Below are 21,209 nucleotides of genomic sequence, written 5' to 3' on the forward strand. Positions count from 1 at the left end.
TGCCATTGAAATATGCAAAAGGACTTGCATCCTCCTCCATCATATAAGAAAATGATAGAAACTGAAGGTACTAAGCCTAACTCATGAAGAATATAAAAGCACCAAGAGTGCTATGGTTTGAAAAGAGTGCCTGAATGCCAAATTAAATAGAAGCTGAAGTATCATGTAAGGAAAAAGCCAATGACATATTCACAATAATCCTATCTACAGTTACACAATGCTGACTACATTATATCTTCTGTAAAAGCTTACTTGCTCTCAGGCATGTCATGGTGTACATTTGTAATGGAAAAGAACATGCAAGGACATGGACCTGTAGTGGTGTTGCATAGCAGGGAGGTTCTGTCTCAGCATTTGCACTGACTAACCCCTCTATATCATTCTCATGGGGCTCCAAGCACTCTGAAGAACAACAAATTAAACTGTTGTTCTATTACCCAGGCACTCCCTACAGAGTCATGGGAACGAGGGATGGGAGGCATGCTGCATTCCCCAGAAGGGTCTAGTGTTCTACTGCTTCAGAATCTCAAGTCCACGCAGGCTGCAGGTTGTGTCTGCACTTAGCCTGCAGGCAGCAGTGACGGGAGGGTACTGACAGTGAGTCAAATCTGTCTGCCGTGTCATTTCCAGTGCACTTGCAATGTGGCTCTGATGGCAGATGCTAACTTTAACTGCTATATCTATACATTTCTTTACATGTATTTCTTGTGTGACAGCAGGTGGGATTAGCAGTATAATTATTCATCCAATCCTTCTGCTCTGCCGTAGGTTTACATCAGTTTGCTATCAAAATATGCCTAAGATTATTTTTCATGCATTAGAGAGAAATGCAGAATGAAATGTGAATACAAGTTGGCAAGAGCAGCATGCTGATTAGCTGCCCTGATCCAGTGTGTGCTGAACAGATACAAGCCAGTATTAAAGCTTTGCCTGTACTGCTCAATGCACAGCTCCTTGGAATAAACCCAGCTTGTCTCTACCTTTGATACACTGCAACTTCTTTTGGACTTTAAAATATTTTCCCCTTCCTGTCATCTCCCTAAGATGTGTATGACATTGCCTACACAGCAGATTTTGACTGCCTGAAAGAAATATCACAGAGAAATCTCAGCTGAAACATGTGAGTGATGAGGGACTGCAACTGAAAATAGAGACAGCTGTTAACATGGTGCACAAATGTTATCCTTGGCTTTTGAAGAGTGGCACAGAGGAATGGCTCCACAGGGGAACTGGTGCACTCCAAGGCAAGAGCATAGCTAGAGGTATTCTGCCAATGGTGCACACCTCTCCTTGGAGAGATTATATTTTAAATCTCAGCATGACCTTCCCCACTGCCCAGGGTTGGCTTGGGACACCAGGTTGTGACAGTAAGAGATTGATACAGCTAGAAATGACAGCAAGACATTCGGTTGGCAAAAGACACAAATAGAGAAATGTATGATTAATGTTGCACTTGGAATTAGCATGGAACCAAATGGACTGTCTTTTCCCTCAAAAAACAAATGGGTACTGTGCTGTCAAATATACAATGAAGAACAAGCTTCCACTGATTGTCTTCCTAGCTGCAGTTTCTCAGTCTTTGCAATTTCTCATTTTGATAGTTGTTCTTCACACAAATGATGCAGCTAGCTAACTTGACGCTGAACTCTTGAGTCTGGACAGTTCTTTTTGCATGAACATCACTATTTGTGTTGAGAAAAAGTGATTGACAGTTCACCTACCAGGACCTTTCTTTGCAGGTCAAGTCCAAGAGGTTAACTCAAGTCACAGTCCCATGTGAAAAGGATCTGAAACAATAAATAAACCCAGCTTGCCTGGACCAGATTAAATCCCCCAGAGTCAAAAGGAGCCTTGGATCTAACATTCATGGAATGAAGACGGTGAGGTGCAAGCTGCTGTTGTAATTAGCCTGGGTAGTAGATGAGTGGGAGGTAGCAAATGTGATGCTAATAACTTTAAAGAGGCTTGAAGTGGGATTTGGAGAACTTCTGAGTCTGATTTCCTTGCCTGGCAAAGTGGCAGACATCTGGCTTCACACAACAGTGAATATTCAGTACAGCTTTTGGAGAAGCAAGTCATGTCTCATGTATCTCAATGTTCTTTGAAGAAGTCAAAGAGCATATGGAAAATGGCAATTCAATCAATAGATTGTATTTAGCTTTCCAGAAAGCTTTTGACAAGGTCCTTACTGAATACTTTTAAAGAAACTAAACTGAGGGATGATTCCTTTGTGAATGGGCTATTGCTTATAGGAGGGAAAGTGAAAAGAATGTCTGGCCAGTTTCCATAATGGTGAGAGGTTGTCAGGACAGCTGTGTAGAGGTCACTCCTAGGACTTGCACTGTCCAGTCTCTGAAGAGAATACGAAGTGAAATAAGAAAGCTTGCTACCCAAACAACAGGTTTCAAAATAGCTTGAACGAAGTATGAAAGAGTACATCATGACATTGTTCCAGCAGGTAGCAAAGAGGAGGTAGAATTAAGCAGTGACAAAAGTAGGGAGGGAAGGGAGATTTTGGTTTCCCCTTTTAGGACTCCAGAACTGCTGCTACATCTCTATCATCTCAAGTTATTGAAGATATTTTAATGATACAGTAAAGGAGAATGAGCTATTAACAGATGTGAGGTACAGCCTTGATATAGCCTGAATAAAGTAGGCCACTTCAGCTTCAAAACATTGATAACCTTAGGGAGATAGAATAGAAGCACATAAAATTGTAAGTGGTATGGAAAAGGTAAATAACCCCCCATTATCCATTATTTTTTCCTGAACAAGAACTAGGGAAACATAATGAAATTGTCAGGGCACAAGCTGAAAACACATCCATGTATTCCATTCTTTTAACATTTTAACTCAACACTGGCATAGCAGAGCTTTCTGTTATGCTTGGTTGTGTGTTCCCTTATTCTGATAAATCACCCTTTTAGCATGGAGACTGCTAGAGGTATGCAAGCTTTGCTCATCATCTTGCTAATCTGTCTTGACATAGGATACTGCCTTGTGTAAGAGTGGAGTTTAATGTAGCATTCATATGTAAATTTAAACAGAATATTGCTTGCTATGTGTGTGTATAGTACAGACAGAACCACACACTGATCCTGATATTAAGAGTATTTCTGCTATCTGCCAGAAGGAACAATTAATACTAAGAGAGTGACTTAGTGAAGCTGATACTTTGCTCCCAGCACAAGATTAGGGCCCCCAACATACTTTACTCAGTCCAACAGTAAAAAGGTTCTTTATTCTTAATTACTTCTCCAAGCCCCAGAAAACAACATTCTAGAGTGTTTATTAAAATTTGAAAGCTAGTCCTGTACTGCCTAGGGAAGAAAGTTGCTGCTTTTTGCATGAGAGGATGTGCTCATGTAGTGAATGTCTAAATCTCCTTTATCTCTTGTGTAACTGGATTACCAGAGGAAAATATTAGCATGAGTAATTTGTTTGCTAATGTGGCGACGCTCTCATTTTCAGCCTTTGGACAATACAAAAGATTTTGGTCAAAACCTATAATTGGACAAGTCTGTGGCTAAACCAGCCAATTCATTTGATTTCCACTCATTAGCTGAAGTGAGGGTGACTATCAACCCCAGGCAAAAAAGCTCTACTAATTTTAATTCAGTAGCTAAATTAAAACTGAGAGCTCAGAGACAGATATATACAGGGGGAAAAAAAACAACAACATGTGAAGTAAATGTTCAAAGAACACAACAGTGCCTCGGTAGCAAAGGCAGCAGAGAGGATTGCAGGAATGCCAGCATATCCATGACGCTCTTCTAACTGGAGCTGATTCAGCTAAACACATTTAGGAGTTGTCCTTTGGATTCTTCTCCACGGGAAGAAAACCGGCTAGTTGTGATAGATGTTCTATTTCTATAGGCTCTTAAGAGGATAGCAAGTAGAGAGACATGCTCTGCTAAGGATATGCAAATAGGCTGGCATCATCCTAGAAAAATATGCAATAATTAATGCAAAGTAATTTTTAATCAAATAATTAAGTATACCACAAATCAGAGCTAAAAAGATCCCGCTTCAATAGAGAGAGACAGCGTAAGAAGAGTGTATGAAACACTATTAAAACAGAGTGAATAACTAAAGTAGGATGAATAATTCAAGTAGGAAGATTCTTAAGTCACATAAATCTGATAGCTGCTGTGATCAAATTTTTTTCTTACATTCAGTTCTCCTTTCACAGCTCTGAACCAGCCAAGCACTGTAGTTTCTTGAAAAAGGCTTTGTAGTAGCAAATCAGTGAGCTTCTGTGAGGCTACTACTTAATCCCATCATTCCTTTTTATGGTGGATACCATAAACCATGTTTAAAATTGCAGAGGCAAAATAAGGGACTGCACAGTTTCATTGTGATGTTAGTATTTCATCAAACCATTGCTTCTCTGAGTGATGCCCCAGTGAAGACTCTGCCCTGCATTAGCCTACTACTTTTTTATGATGTGGGAGTTCTCCACAGCACCACCATTATGGCAAGGAAGCAGTTCAGATTTGCTGTAGAAGCCAAGTCAGTTTTCTTTGGTTTAAGTAGGATTGGTTTTATATCAAACCATCTTTTCCAGCTCCACATTTTGAATCTTTTGGTACCTTTGGTAATGTTCCTAATCTAATGTACATTGTGTATACATGTCTGTGGTATCTAAATGCTCATATCACCTGATTTAATATTCAGCATGTCATTTCTTGTGTATTTCTCTCTTTCCATGACTTTTAAACTTCCTTTCATAAAAGTAATGATCCTAATATCTCTTTTTCTACTTCCATCTCTTCTCCAATAACTCTGCATTTCTGACAGGGAAAATTACCTTGCTAGGATGGCTGTAGGAAACACATACCTGATGCTTACAACATCTCAAGATTCTTCTGGCCCAAGAATCAGACCCAACTCTGATGGATCTGAGGAATGGTATTATGGGTGAGATCTCACAGTGTCTGATCTAGTGAAGTCTCCTGTCGTTCATAAATCTCAGTTTATGTAGGTTCTCCTGATTGGCATGAGAATTTTTCAAGCGTCCTTAAGGTGAAGGGACACTGAAGGGACGTCAGGAATTGGGGGACTGTGGTAGTGATACTCTAATTGCAGTGTTTCATAGAATGGTTTGGGTTGGAGGGGACCTTTAAGATCATCTAGTTCCAATCCCCCTGCCATGGGCTGGGACACCTCTCACTAGACCAGATCGCTCAAGGCCTCATCCAACCTGGTGTCAAACACCTCCAGGGAGGGGGAACCCATGACCTCCCTGGGCAACCTGTTCCAGTGTCTCACCACTCTCACTGTAAAGAATTTCATTCTAATCTCCAGTCTAAACCTGCTCTCCTCAAGCTTCAATCCATTCCCTGTCGTCTTATCACTACAAGCTCTTGGAAAAATTCCCTCCCCAGCTTTCTTGTAGGCCCCTTCAGTTACTGGAAGGCCCTTGCCAGTTAGTAGCCAGCTACTTCCATCCAGTATACTGTTTCTCTGTACAAGCTCCTGTCACCAGATGGGGAAGGAGAAAAAATAAATAAATAAGTAATTCTGTTCCTGCCTATGAATCACTAATTACTGCTAGGTAAAAATCTTCCTTTTGACTCCAGCAGCTGTAGATTTTAAAGGCAGCCACAATGACATTTAAGGATGACAGCTATTCAGCCAGGCAGGAACAGGTTTTCTTGAACAAGGGGCCCAGAATTTGTTCTAGTGTATTGTTTTCCCTACGCTCATTTCAAATACTCTCCCTTCTTCCTCTTGCCTGACAGCAGTGACTTACAGTAGCTAAATAAGGGATGTGTTTTGCATAATGGAAAAAGGCAAAAGACATTAACTCTGTGTTGCCTTTGCCTGTTGAAATGTTTTCTCAAGTCCCATTTCAAAGAGTCTTTTTTAATCTGCTTAGCCTTATAACTTCGAATACTTTGCTGTTGCATAAGCTGGAAGTTACTCTGATAATTCCAGAGGAAGGTTTAAGAACCTCACCACTCAGGTCATGACCACCCTCAGATGTATCTTCAGATGAGTACAAGTTGGAAACTTAACTGGCAGTTTCCCATGGGAGTTACAAGACCTCAGCTGCTAGTGATTTGGAAGGATTGGGGAACTAGTTAAAGCAAATAGTTGTGATGCTGCTTTAAAGACTTTACCAATGAATTTCTATTACTCCTGGACAGGAAATGAAATGCTGGAGATGATATCTATGTTTGTGATTTTAAAGAAAGCTGTTGTATAAATATTTTCAAGTACTCAGGAAGTGTGCAAATAGATTGTTGGGGTTGGGTTTTTTTTTTTGGTGAATATTACTGAAATACTGAATCATACATTTTAGATGCAAATTATTTTTCAGGACTCATCCTGCTTAGTCTGACCAGAGAAGCCTCCTTGCTACACCAAATTCAGTTCACATCAGTGGCTGTGATTGTGCTGGTGTCCAGTTCATTGCCAAATTGTCTACTATGTGGCATTGCAGGACACTTAAAAAAAACTCTCCCTCATGCCTATCCTTTCAGTCTCTTGTAAGAAATAAAAACTAACATTAAGCAGAAGAAACAAAACCACATGAAGGTTCCAGAGGAATGAAAAGAAATCTGCTTTCTATGCTGTTTTCTCTGCTGGACAAAAATAAAGTGGTCTCATTCCTACAGTAAATTTTATATAGATTGCTTTTCTCTCTGCTTAGTCATTCAGCCTCTAAGTTTTTGAATAACCAAAGAGGATATAAAAAGCAGTGACTCCAGATCACTTACCACACATGATAGTGTTAATAGAAGCTATCCTGGTGGAGGCCCATCTGGTGAAGGTGGGTTAAGTGAGCATTTGTAAAAGATACATTTGGTTACTCCCAAAGAAACAGGAAACTTCTAGATGTGCTTCTCTGATTAAAAATCACTATAACAAAATCAGGGTTGGGTGGTTTTTTTTTCTAGTTAGCAAGGAAATTTAACAAATAAATTGGTGATAGCAAGATGGAGTTGTTTACCCATGCAGTGATACAAGGCTCTGAGCAACCTGATCTAGTGGAGGACGTCCCCGCTTATTTTACGACCCCTGGAGGTCCCTTCCAACCCAAACCATTCTATGATTCTGTGCTAAGAAAACAAGAAAACTTCCCTAACCTTTTTATTTCACAGGTAATGGTGAAGGGGAAAAAAGCCCACATGATACACATTCTACTACAAAAAGGAAAATACATACAAAAATCGTTTAGAATGTATGTAAACTTACGAGGGGGAAGAAAGTCTTTCTTGGAACAACAGCCAGGTGGTTCATATGGTTTACTTGAAAAGTTGAAATGAATATGCCATGGCAGATCAGCTATCTAAATTACAAATTGTAAAAGCCTGATTTGAAGTCAGCTTAGGAGATTTCAAGAGTTTATAAATACCTCCAAGTTGTGCCCTGACGTTTTCTAGTTTGATGAGACTGTTGACGAGTCAAGAAACCAGAGAGAGTGGTTGGTACCCACCAAGAAATGAAGCCACAAGTGACTTCTTGGACTGCCATCTAGCGGTGGCCAGGTGAGGAGAGCGCTGCTCACCATCTTTTATTCGTGTTTAAAAGGCAAATGACTGAAAAATTCATAGTTCTGAGAACTGTTTGAGTGTTGGTTTTCTTGTTAGTAAAACACTACCCAGCATAGACTTCAATATGATAAATCTCATTGCTCAAAACCTTCAGCAGTTAATGGTTAACAATAGAATGACACTGTGATAGTGTAATGGTGTGTTGAGGTTTGCAGACAAGCAGATCCATCAGAAATCCCAAATCCTTTTCTGCAGGGCTGCTTTCTATCACCTCATCCCCCAGCCTGTATTGGTAGTGAGGATTGTTCTGACCCAGGTGATTGCACTTGTTGAACCTCATGAGGGTCACCTTGGCCCACCTCTCCAGCTCATCCAGGTCCCTCCTCTGGCATATCAACAGCACCACTCAGCTTAGTGTCATCTCCGAAACTGCTGGTGGGACACACAATCAGAGGGCTGAAGCACCCTCCCTGTGGGGACAGGCTGAGAGCTGGGGCTTTTCAGCCTGGAGAAGAAAAGGCTCCAGGGTGACCTTATGGCAGCCTCTTCCAGGACCTGAAGAGGACATACAAGAAAGCTGGGGAGGGACTTTTTGCAAGGACTTCAATAGAATGATAGGGAATGGATTGAAATTGGCAGAGGCTTAGACATAGACTGGATATTAGAAAGAAATGCTGTACAGTGAGGGTGATGAGACACTGGAGCAGGTTACCTGTGGAGGTCATGAATGCCCCCTCCCTGCAGGCATTCAAGGCCAGGCTGGACAGGACCTTGAACAGCCTGGTCTAGTGGAAGATGTCCCTGCCCATGCCATGGTGGGGGGTGTGTGTAACTAGCTGTGTAACTAGCTGGCCTTTAAGGTCCCTTCCAACCCAAACCATTCTATGAATCAATGAATATTAAAACTCTGTAAAACTGTAATTACACAGCTTCCATTTACTAATCCTAAGGTTTATACTTCTTCATTTCATTGAGAATCAGAACTTTGTTCCTCCAGCACAAGACCACTATCCCTAGCATGACCCTATATACTGCATAAGGTGATCTCTGTGCTGCTTGTGCCTTCAGATTCCATGTTGTTAATCAGCAATACAAGACCAGGAGCTACACCACCACAAAACTACGTGAAGAGCAGCTTAGTGCAGACTGCCTGCACCATTCAAAGCCACCTGTTTGCCTCAATACATTGGAGATGTGCTTCAGCACTACAAAGCCTGCTGCTAGGTTCACAGTGACAAGTATCTTCACTGAGGCAGAGGAAATGGGGCTGCTATTCAAAAGATAGTCAGCAAAAGTGAAGTAGCATGGATTTGAAGGTTAAAAAATAGAGAGACAAAAAGAAAAAGGTTGTGTGGCTGTCAAAAAACTCATTTCCCTACTGAGAGGGATGAATTAGTGGATTTCACAGCAAGTACCCACAACTTCATTGCTACTTAACATATTAGCAAGGTCATTTTCTGTTCCTACAACAGATAAAAAGACTGATTTGTATCAACAGCTGAATCAGAATCTGAAGTACTCTCTACAATTTGCAGGGAGCAACAGTGAGCTGAAAATCTACTTCAAGCATTTTGTGATGAATGTTTTAAGATCTAGCCCATTAGGAAAACACTTTTTTACATAGAAGCCATTGTCTCCATCATTACTTATCTGAATCTGGTCACTGCAAGGAGTTTCCTTCTCCAATCCATTTGCACAGTTTGTACTCTTCTAATTACAGATCCTTGATAAAGTCTTTACCTTTATTATCACCTTCCACTTGCATTTATTATGAATTCTTTATGAGTAAAGGTAACCATTATCATGTCAGGCTTAGGAAGTGTTCTGTAGTTAGCAATTATCCTTTGGAAATCAATTATAATACCAGTTTAAGACTCCAAGTCAGTTCCTAGGGGAGACAGTGTACAAGCAGACATGGTTAATAGGACCAGGAAATGAAAGGCTTGGGCAGGAAAAAAACTACCACCACAACACCACCCAGGGAAAACCAGTTCCCTCCCAGCCAGTACCCTGTGCCAACAGCCATGGTGGGTTTAATCCAGGGACTGTCATGAAGCTGGAGCAGGGCCATCATAGCACAGCCATGTTCTTTACAAAGCTCCCTTTTATTATTCTTTCAGGCCACATGATTTAAAATTGGTTCTTACCAACAATGTTACTGTGAGGACTGGAACAGTGCAAACCAGAAGGACCAACAACCTAGCCTGGGAAAGGGCAGAGCCTCTTCAAGGTGCACTGATTTGAAACCTTTATTAGACATCAAACCAGTTATTTCCAAACAAGCTGACTGAGTCTTAAGCTGGTCTGCAGGCCAGTTTTTACAGAAGATGTAGAACTTGGTAGGAGTTTGCCTGCAAGGCTTCTGGAGGCAGCTTTCTGTACACACTGATGTTCTCCCAACTCTGTTCCATTTAGTTCTTTGCAGAATAAAAGTGGTGATTCATTCAAGAGGCTCTCCTGATGGAACACATTTCATAGCTAGGATTTAAGGAGGTTATGAACACCAGCAGAGCTCTGAAAATGAATTAAGCCTTTTTATTTAACTGAAGCCTTTAACTGCTATTTTTAGTCTAACCTATTAAGGCTTAGTTTAACTTTGTACTTTCAAACATTAATAAACTGATAAAAGCTTCCCTCTGCACTGTTTTTCCACAGCAAGATTTTCAGAGTGGCACAGGACTACCCCTCTTGGTAATCGCACCCAAGTACACCCATCCCTTCTGAACAGGCCCAGAACAAGGGGACACAGTCTCAAGCTGCACCAGGGGAGGTTTAGACTCGAAGTGAGGAGAAAGTTCTTCACTGAGCGAGTCGTTCGTCATTGGAATGTGCTGCCCAGGGAGGTGGTGGAGTCACCATCCCTGGAGGTGTTCAAGAGGAGATTGGACGTGGCACTTGGTGCCATGGTCCAGTCATGAGGTCTGTGGAGACAGGTTGGACTCGATGATCCCTGGGGTCTCTTCCAACCTTTGTTATACTGTGCTACTGTGGTGATGCTCATCACTGCAAAACTGCCATGAAGGACAAATGTTTTCAGCTCCAATGAAGTGCAGGAAAGCAATAGCCTGAATTTCAACATCTGCACTGAGAAGAGCTGGTTTGGGTTGTGGCTGGGGTTGGGTTTGGTCAGAAGCAGCAGGCACCAGCTTGTGCAGTAACAAGTACAGGCATTTGATATTGCTCTTTATTTCTTTTTAAAAATCAGACAATTCTCAATCTATTATTCCAGCAACATGCTACTAAGCACTCTATACATTCCTTTCTTCAGAATAATCCTAACTAGATCTTGGCAGGGATAAACCCAGTAAGAATTACTGACTTTAACAGTACCAATCAGAATGAAATCAGGAGCGAACTGCCCTGAATCCGCCATGATAGCTGTATGAAATGACAATACTCGGGTCCAATACTGCCTTGTCTTCAACACCTTTTGCAACAGAAACCTTCAGTTTCTCTCTCAGAAACAGCTGTGTGTATGTATTTATTTTTTTTCCCCCATCTTATTCAGAACAGCAAGATAAAAATTTCCATGGGCATTAAAGGGAGTTTCAAGTAGGGTTTCACAAGGCAGGCTTTTAAAATAGTGCCTGAACCAGCTCTTCCCAAGCGTTCTTCACTAGAAGCTACACCCTTTCAACAACTATTTTCAGCAGTGGAAATTCTGTGTCCTCCAAAAAAAGTTTTTAATGAAGACCATTTTAATTAAAACTAGTTTGACAGCCTGAATATGCAAAGTCGAACCGCAGGATGCTAAATGCTTTTGGAGATTTGCCTGTGCATCTACCAACAAAACTTCCCTCCAACATCCCACGGAGCAGAAACAATTATGGTAGCAATTAAAAGATTTTTTTTTTGCAGTTGTCAGATTCAAGGTCACCAGTTAAATTATTCAGTCACTTTCACTCCTGGCAAAACCCCATCTCTTACAGGCAGGTATGGGTTTGGATGTTGTTTCCTACATGGTTTAGAAGCACACTCTTATATTCCCCATTTTACACTGTGGTGCTTTCTTATTTATGCAGCTGTGCCAGATTTTAGCTGAAAATTCTTGTTCCATTTGTACAACTCACCCATGATTTAAACTGTAATTACATTTCATGTAATCTGACTGTTTCATTGGGTAATTAAATGACTCTTCTTTTTTTTATCAAAAAAAAAAAAAAAAAGCCAATATACAATTAATGAATCCCTGGAGGATCTCCAAGCCCTTCAGAAGCATTGATGTTACATAGTTAAATACCTTGGACCAAATCCTTGGGCATGTCTGACGGGTTGTGCAGGAATCAGACATGCAGGGAAAATGGCTCAAAGCTCGGCTTCCACGAAGGGCTGGATCCTATTGCAGGGCTATATCCTCATCCCAGAGAGAGGGAAAAGAGGAAAAATTCAAAGGTATGAATGTCTACAGTGTATCAGCTGTACAGATTGAGTGGACCTTCAAGCAGAAGGAAAGCCCAGCCCTCTTACTGTGGTATTTTAGGAGCGCATATGGAAAGGGGATGTGGAACCTCTATAGCACCAGAGGATTAGTCTTAAAATCCTCTCTGGGCAAATTACACTAAATTCAGGGCCATTTTAGGGCTGCTCTTTGAATTTTCAAATAGCTATACTATTCTAGAGGGTCTAGCCCATAATCATCATAGTGCAAATGTAACCTCCTGTACGGACACCTGGTAGCAACAGAACAACACAACCTTAACGAGCAGAGGTTCGGTTTGTGAAAGAGGCGTGGTACATTTTACTCAGTTATGCATCTAGGCATCTTCTGTCATTGCTGAGCCACCCACTTCTCAGAAAGCAATTTAAAAATAACACCTCCTTTGATAATACTCAAAGTAGAGGATATGACTTTTTTTTTTTCCCTTCAGTAAATTAATAAAGTACAGTAGAAACTGCTCTCCCCCCACCCCACAAAGTCATTTCAGTTGAAAACGGGCTGGGAAAAAAGCGACAATGCTTAATGATAATTTAAGAATAGGAACCAGTTCACAAACATTCTGTTTGCAATGAGAAAACTTTGTCTGTGACAAAAAAAGCCAAACCATGTCTGCCAGCAATTTACAAACAGCATGTTAGATGCCACCGTCGCCTGGCGTCCTGTCGATGATGCCTCGCCCCAACAGAACACTCTCCTACTGATGATCAATGTTCATCTTCTTGATGCGATGAAGCAGAGCATCCTTCTCCATTTGGACCTCAGCAAGAGCCATCTTGGCTTTTGCCAGTTCCTGTTTGAGACATTCATTTTCTTCAAAGAGCTGAAAGAGTGGGGGTAGAAAACAGCATTATTGGTATTCCTGCAGACAGACCACTGCTTCCAGTTCAGCAGCTTATCAGTTTATTGGCTGGACTTGATGATCTTGGAGGTCTCTTCCAACCTGGTTGATTCTGTGATCTTCTAAAATACCACCTGCTCACAGTGGTAATCTAAGTGTGGGTTTGCCGGGGCCAAGTCAATTGCAACTGGTTCCCAGTCAATGAACTTGTACCATGGAGAGAGTTGATGCAGTTAGCTTGAAAGGCAAGGTACCCAGTGTTTTAGCTAAGCCAGATTCCGAGCTCTAGCAATGGATTCTTAGTGTTAAAAACAGTCAGACTGATGTGCAGGCTCTGACACCATCAATTCACAGCCCAGGTATGACTGACAGATTAGCAGGGGCCTGACCTGACAGGCTAGGCCTTTGTCTTTGGCAGTTGTGTTGTGCAGGAACACAATAAAGGACTTTTGTGGGGCATTCAAAATCTGCCTGGATGTGTTCCTGGGTGATTTACTCTAGGTGATCCTGCCCTAGCAGGGGCATATTTGGACTCAGTATTCAGAGGTCCCTTCCAACCTCTAACATTCTGTGACTTGCTCTCTCATAAAACCCCCTCTGATGTCAAAAAGACTTAGTTTGCAGTGTACTATCACCTTGTGTAGAAAGCAGGACTTGATTTATTCTGCATGCCTAAGTACTGAACCATACTCCAACAGCCATAATTCTTATTTTCCATCTTAAACAGAAGTGTCCCCAAGCCCACCCCCAGATGATCTAACAGTGAAGATGATTAATGACTGTAACATAATTTTGAAGGGAGGAAAAGAAGTCAAAAGGAAGTCTTAATACCTCATTTTTAAGGAAGTCAGGTGAAGCCCTGTTTGATTTTGAAGGTTTGGGAATTTCCCAAGTAGTCTGCGTGGCTTGGTCCTGTGTTTTATCTCCAGCAGGTCCAGCTGCTTGCTGCAACACACTACTTGAACTCTTCATCTTTGACACATCATTTACTCTTTGATTGTCTGTACCAGAAAAAGAGAAAACTTCAGGGTAGGGCTTAAGGGGTTTGTAGTATTTTGTTTTTTAAAAAGTCTGATTTTCATCAGCAGAAAATTAAACCCACATATTGGTTCTATTAAGTATATTAATATTTACCTCTAAGTAATATATAACAATAAGTAATATATAAGTCTATATAAGTAATATTTAAGAATAAAAGAAATAACTTAAGCCATATACCCTTTTGGAGGAGAAGAGAAAGGAAAGGAGGCATGAGAAGCAGCAACATGTGGCTACCAGCTTGAGGAAACTGATCACATGTGTGTATTGACCAATCTCATCACCACAGAATAAGCCTTCTGAAGTGTCAGAAGCTTGAAAGCTATCAATATTGCTGTTCATATGCTGCCTCCAGGTCCAAACCAGACCTGAGGACTGCATTTACATTTGAAGTCTATTGAGAGAAACCTGCAGGATGAAGTTTTTAACTCAGAAAATAACTTAAATGACTTGGCCTCAAAGCAGCTTCCCAGCATTTAGAACTGCCCTGCAGTGTGGCATCTATTAAAATATCCTGCTGTACACCAAGGGGAAAAAAATAATGGTCATGGCTTTTAGTGGTCTGAAATAAACTCTGGGTTGGTTTTTTCCTCCTTTTCAAAACATTTCCTTCTGAACAAGGAGTTTTTTGCTCATTACCCCTTCCTCCCACCACACAAAACACAGCACTGCAGATGCTGTCTGCACTGCAGTGATTTATGGGTTTGACCTCGGCCTTTGAAGTCACTGTACCTGAGCAGCACACAGCAAGAACAGGGATCAAAGCACTACAGCAAAAAGCCAAAGAAACAAGAGCTGAAAGAAGCCTTCAAACTGTCCATTTGCTCACTAAATTACTATTTCTTCCAGTGTTTTGTGTAAAACAATGACCAACATGCACTCAACATCTTTAAACACTCAATCAATGTATCAGATAATGCAGAGAAATTCAAGTACAAGCAAACCAAGCCACAGAGTATCTCTGAGAAGGCTGGTCCATCTTTGCTATACCCTCCCATTAGGTAGGTGAAGAGGGCATCAAGATCACTTTGCACTCTCCTTCTTCTTCCTCAAGTCACACAATAAATTGCATATTGTTGGATTAAGCTATCAGGACCAGGATTGAAGCCTGGGTGCACCCTCAGCAATGAGGGACAAGCTGACACACCGAGGGGCAAAGCTGTTTTTCAGAGGAGCCTGGACAGGCTTGAAGAAGTTCTTTACAATTAGAGTGGTGAAATACTGGAACAGGTTGCCCAGGAATATGGTTGAGGAGATATTCAAGGTCAAACTTGATGGGGTCCTGAGCAACCTGATTGACTTGGAGATGTCCCTGCTTTGGACAAGATGACCTTTGAGGGTCCCTTCCAACCTGATTCTGGGAACTTTAGACTTCTGATGAGTCTCATCATGAGCAGCGTGCCCTGATGAAGCACATCCTGATGAAGTGGTAAGCATATTTTTACTTCTCTCAGACTGATTCAGCTGTGGCTTGCTATCACAGCCAACACATCATTCCAAAAGGCAATTTTCCCCTATGTGACTACACTTGGAATGAAGGTAGACGGCAACCCACCCCACCCCCATCACCATCCAGTAGCTTTTCATTATTAGCCACATGGCTGTGCAAAGGCAAACCTGCTCTTCAGAATAATTACAACTCAAGGTGCAGAAAGATACAAACCTCTAATGAGAAATGAGCCATCATCATTTCTCTCTATCCAGAGAATGTCAATATGCAGTTTGATGGGTACCAGCTCAGCTGCCTTCAGATTTTCCCGTGGACTGTCATCCTAAAACACACAAGGATTGAGGAATCAGCTCACTAGGAAATCAAAACAGCTGATGCAGATGTTCAGTTAGACAGCAGTGCATTTAATGAAACTTTCCATTTTCTAATGGGATTGCCACTAAACTTTTGCTCAATTGTTTGTTTTTTTCCCAGGGATCATATTAAAGGCCCAAGTTTATCTCTGGAGTAAGGCTGCTGATCTCAGTATACACAGCCTGACTAAAATACTTCAAAGTACTTCTACAGACATCTCAGTAAGATTATACCCCAACTCAAGACAGTCTTTAGCTCACGAGCTCTGAGAGATAAGAAGCCTGCACCATATAGTACCTGATCTTGCCTTGAACTATTTAAAGACTGAATGGGCACAGTTATCGCTCTTGAGCAGATTTTGTCTTTACAGAACCGAGTCTGGGGTGACGGCAGCTGCAGTTGCCTTATTTTGCTGTACTCAACAGAAGAGAAACTTCACAAGTTCCTTCTTTTGAGGTCTCCTCAGGAAGTCTTTCTAGTTCATTATCCCTGTCAAGCAGAATAATGCAGCCAGTGTAATCAGAAACTACACACATTAAGCATGGAGCAGGAAAGCTGTTGAGATGTAACTGCCAAAGTTTCCTGCAACAGCCCTGAGACTGCAGTAGCAAATGCAAAAAATTCAAACAAGCTTTCTTAAATTCTTGCCTGCCACCCAGTCTCATCCAGAAGAAGCAGAAGAATAGACTGCACTGAACAGACAATGCAGCATGCACTTGAACCACGTGCTCTTGCTCTTTATTACCTAACAACTCCATAGAAATGCAACCTTGCAATTTGTCGACCACCATGAGTCACTTCACTGTGACTTGTGACCACTGCAGAAACAGCACTTACTGTACAAGCACAGAATGGTTTGGGTTGGAAGGGACCTTAAAGATCATCTAATTCCAGGCCCCCTGCCATGGGCAGGGACACCTTCCACTAGACCAGGTAGCTCAAGGTCCTGTCCACCTGGCCTTGAACACCTGCAAGGAGGGGACATCCATGACCTCCCTGGGCAACCTGTTCCTGTGTCTCACCACCTGCACTGTAAAGAATTTCTTCCTAATATCCAGTCTGAATCTCCCCTCACCAAGCTTCAATCCATTCCCTCTCATCCTATCACCACAAGCCCTTGTGAAAAGTCCCTTCCCAGCTTTCTTGTAGGCCCCTTCAGTTACTGGAAGGCTGCTGTAAGGTCTCCCCAGGGCCTTCTTTTCTCCAGGCTGAACAGCCCCAGCTCTCTCAGCCTGTCGCCACAGGGGAGGTGCTCCAGCCCTCTAATGATCTTCATGGCCTCCTCTGAACCCACTCCAGTGCTTTCACTGCTAAGCAGACTCCTATTGTTGGTTTATTAATGTATACTCCTGAACTTCAAACAGCTGCTTCCTCAAGAATGTTTTGCTTAGGTCTGTCTTTTTGCCAATAAACCTGCACTGTCACAGTGTTAAATCTGTCCTCTGTATTTGGGCATTCACTTTTGTGATACACTGCAATCTAAGGAACAGATCCACAGCTCTTAGAGAAAGTGCCTGTGCTACTCCTTGACTAGAAACAGCCCTAAAGGAGTACTTAAGGATCTTCACAGGAAGGAAAAGCTGCATCACAGAGAGAGAAAGCACTGATGCACTTTGAGTAGAACACCACAGAGATAACAATTGCCCTTTCAGTCAAGAATGATCTTAGCAGAACCAAAGCTTCAGCCCCAAATGCAGAACTGGAGCTCCTACAGCAGCCCTTACTTTGTTCAGATTTTATATAGGTGAGTATTAATTTCCAAGGCAATGGTATAATGATCTTTTCTTTAAATTAGGGGTTGGGGTTGGGTTTTTCCTGTGTCACCCTTCCCCCCCAAATAATTTAAAACCCAGTGTCCTTATCTCCTGTCTGCACAACCTTATGAATGGTTGTCCAAGACAGAAGACACCATTCTCCTTCATCTCAAAATCCCTTCGAAGATTTGAGCAGGGTTGTCCTCTTAATGTTATTATTTTAAGCCATGGTGGTGAGAAAAGCTTGCATTTACTTTCTAGCTAGGGCAGGACATGTCATCTAGGTTCCAAGAAACCGTATTCAAGTAGATCAAACTGAAATTCCTCATTTCCCCCCCACCTCCCCTTCTTTTCCACTGAACCTTCATTGCAAGAACTGTCACAGAATCACAAAATGGTCTGGGTTGGAAGGGATCTCCAATGGTCATCCAGTCCAACCCCCTCTGCAGTCAGCAGGGACATCTTCAACTAGGATCAGGTAGCCCAGAGCCCTGTCGAGCCTCACTTAGAGAATCTCCAGGGGATGGGGCCTCAACCAGCCCTCTGGGCAACCTGTTCCAGTGTTCTACCACCCTCATAGTAAAGAATCTCTTCCTAACATCCAATCTAAATCTGCTCTTCTCTAGTTTGAAGCCACTGCCCCTTGTCCTGTCACTTCAGGCTTTGGCCAACAGTCTCTCTCCACCCCTGCAGGCCCCCTTCAGGTACTGGAAAGCTGTTATGAGATCTCCCTGGAGCCTCCTCTTCTCCAGGCTGAACAACCCCAGCTCCCTCAGCCTGACTTCACAGCAGAGGTGCTCCAATAGAAGCATCTCTCTCTCTCTCTAGTAGGAGAGAGAATTACCCTCTAAAATGCTAAGCCAGAAAATCCAACCAGAAAAACCCACACTGTGCCTCCAGGAACTTGGCATAGCTCACCCATAGAGCTCCCAGACACAGACACTCTACAACAGCGACTGGGAGAGGTGGGGGGGAAAAAAGGGATAAAACATTAATACCTATAAATAGTTTGGTCATGCAGAGAATTCCCCTTTAGGCATCCCACAAAGCTAACCAAATCTACGGCTTCTCAAATTGTTTTAGTGCTATCTAAAGACATTCCCGAGTACGATAGCAGTTTCTTTGAAGCTAATTCTAGCCAGATTAGCAGTTTTATCATCAAAGAAACAAAGTGACAATTCCTTTAGAGCAGCCCAACAGCTAATTGTTAACATACTTTCAAATTAATCCTTGCATTAGAAACTTTTATCTTCATAGGCATCACTTCTGCGACAGTTTCATCTTCCAGAAAATGCTGAATGTTGGCCAGGGAAGATGTCAGGAATTCAGCACTGAAGTTCTCTACATGACACTGAAGGAAACCATTTTTCACAGCCAGCAGAGAGTGTTTGACAGCACTGGGCCCACTTTCCCATCTGAGACTAATCTCAGGTGTTGAATTAACTGGTCCAGCCACAGACTTACAGTCAGAACCTGTTGCAAAAGGAAAACAAATCCGCGTTACATTTTGGGGATGTACCCAGAAGCAAATGCTTCTGCCGCTACTTTTGGCTGATGTTCCAGAAAGGACTTTGGAAATACTGATCATGTACCAGCCACAGCTTAGCAAACACAGGACTTCAGAGCACTTTTCTAAGTGTGTCAGTTCATAGACTGCCAGGCTGGAAGGGACCCCAAGGGTTATCTAGTCCAACCTTTCTAGGTATTAGCATAGTTTGGAATAGAATAGAATTAACCAGGTTGGAAGAGACCTTTGAGATCATCGAGTCCAACCTATCACCCAACACCATCTAATCAACTAAACCATGGCACCAAGCACCCTATCCAGTCTCTTCTTAAACACTTCCAGTGATGGTGACTCTACCACCTCCCTGGGCAGCCCACTCCAATGACCAATCTCTCTTTCTGTGAAGAATTTCTTCCTAATATCCACCCTAAACCTCCCCTGGTGCAGCTTGAGAGTGTGTCCTCTTGTTCTGTCACAGGTCACCTGGGAGAAGAGACCACCCCCTACTTGTCTGCAACCTCCCTTCAGGTAGCTGCAGATGGCAATAAGGCCTCCCCTGAGCCTCCTCTTCTCCAGGCTAAGCAACCCCAGCTCCCTCAGCCTCTCCTCACAGGGCTGTGCTCCAAACCCCTCTCCAGCTTTGTTGCCCTTCTCTGGACACCTTCCAGCAGATCAACATCTTTAAGCGAGCTGGAGAGTGCCACGTTGGTTTTGTCACTATAATTCCACCTTACTTGCATAGCATCTGGAACTTTGAACCCTCTAAGAGGAATGGATTTGGCAATTCAGTCATAAATATTTGACTCTGTTGAGTCTTAAAACTGACCCACGGAGAGGAATCCAAAGTACTAAAGAGAAACAAACAGTACGTACAAGGACTAGCACCCCACTGTGACAACAGAGACAAGACACAAGTATCACCATGCAATCTGTGTTTGCTCAGTGTCTTGAAGATGGAAGAAAATTAACTGTTTGGCCTATTTTTCCACAACTACTTCAATTTTAATTCAGAAAAACACTGGCAGCAGGGTAGATTTAGGTTGGACAGCAGGAAGAAGTTCTTTGCAATGAGAGTGGTGAAATACTGGAACAGGTTGCCCAGGGATGTGGTTTAGGCTTTGTCACTGGAGACATTCAAGATCAACCTGATGGAGCCTGGGCAGCCTGATCTAGTTGGAGGTGTCCCGGCTGACTGCAGGGGGGTTGGACAAAGATGACCTTTGAGAGTCCCTTCCAAGCCAATGCAATCTGTGAATCTGTGAGAGCAAAAAGTCTCTTGGAAAGGCAGAGTATCCTGGCTCATAACATTACTTGCTAAGACACAGGAACCTAAAGAGCGATGCAGTAACATGGAGAAGAGGACATCATGGTGCTTCCATTAGCTGGGTAGCAATAGATTTGAACATTAAAAAATACCCTGGCAGTTTCTTCTCAGTTTCAGTATTCATTAATCACTACAGACAAGTGCAACATTCAGCTAAACAGTTCAAGAGAGAGAATACAAATAAAATATTTAAGGTAACCACATATTGGAGGGAGGAGGATTGTACAAAAATCCCCAAACAAACAAAGGAAGGTTCACCACCAGAAATAATTACCCCCCAGATTCTCAAGTCATTTGGTCACTATCACAGGATCACAGGCTGTCAGGGGTTGGAAGGGACCCAAAGAGATCATTGAGTCCAACCCCCCTGCCAAAGCAGGACCACACAATCTAGCTCAGGTCACAGAGGAATGCATCCAGACAGGCCTTGAAAGTCTTCAGAGAAGGAGACTCCAAAACCTCTCTGGGGAGCCTGCTCCAGGGCTCTGTGACCCTTACAGTAAAGAAGTTCCCCCTTGTGTTGAGATGGAACCTTCCGTGCTGCAGCTTACATCCATTGCTCCTTGTCTTATCCCAGGAAGCAAGTGAGCAGAGCCTGTCCCCTCCCTCCTGACCCCTAGCCCTCAGATATTTATAAACAGTTATTAAATCCCCTCTGTCTTCTCTTCTCCAGACTAAAAAGCCCCAGGTCCCACAGTCTCTCCTCACCAGGCAGTGCTCCAGTCCCCTCATCACCCTCATAGCCCTCTCCAGCAGATCCCTGCCCCTCTTAAACTGGGGAGCCTACAGAATTATCCATATGGCAACAGCATATTCAGAGGAATTCTTTTAAGAAGCAAGCACTGAAACTTTAAAGGTAGCTGAAATCAAAGCAACTCAAGTCAACTGAATTGTGTCAATTGATACTAGGAGAGCAATGCATTATTGTTTTTCCCCATCAGCAATACAGAAATGGTTCCATTGGCATCTCCTTCCCTTTTAGGAAGGAAATGGGAGTAGTTATT

General features: G+C 42.5%; 1 protein-coding gene across 2 annotated transcripts in view; it reads right to left on the reverse strand.

Annotated features, from left to right (window-relative positions):
• Positions 1-11,965: 11,965 nt before the first annotated feature.
• BLTP3B (bridge-like lipid transfer protein family member 3B) overlaps positions 11,966-21,209 on the reverse strand; it is a 51,321-nt gene continuing 42,077 nt past the window's right edge. For both annotated transcript variants that reach the window (XM_054167676.1, XM_054167677.1), the window contains 4 exons: positions 18,591-18,847; positions 15,480-15,588; positions 13,610-13,779; positions 11,966-12,760 (listed from right to left, as the gene is read on the reverse strand). In XM_054167676.1, the coding sequence (XP_054023651.1) occupies positions 12,635-12,760; positions 13,610-13,779; positions 15,480-15,588; positions 18,591-18,847 (662 nt within the window). In that variant the 3' untranslated portion in view covers positions 11,966-12,634. The remainder of the gene's footprint in view (positions 12,761-13,609; positions 13,780-15,479; positions 15,589-18,590; positions 18,848-21,209) is intronic.

This window comes from Dryobates pubescens, chromosome 15 (assembly GCF_014839835.1).
Source record: "Dryobates pubescens isolate bDryPub1 chromosome 15, bDryPub1.pri, whole genome shotgun sequence".
NCBI lineage: Eukaryota > Metazoa > Chordata > Aves > Piciformes > Picidae > Dryobates > Dryobates pubescens.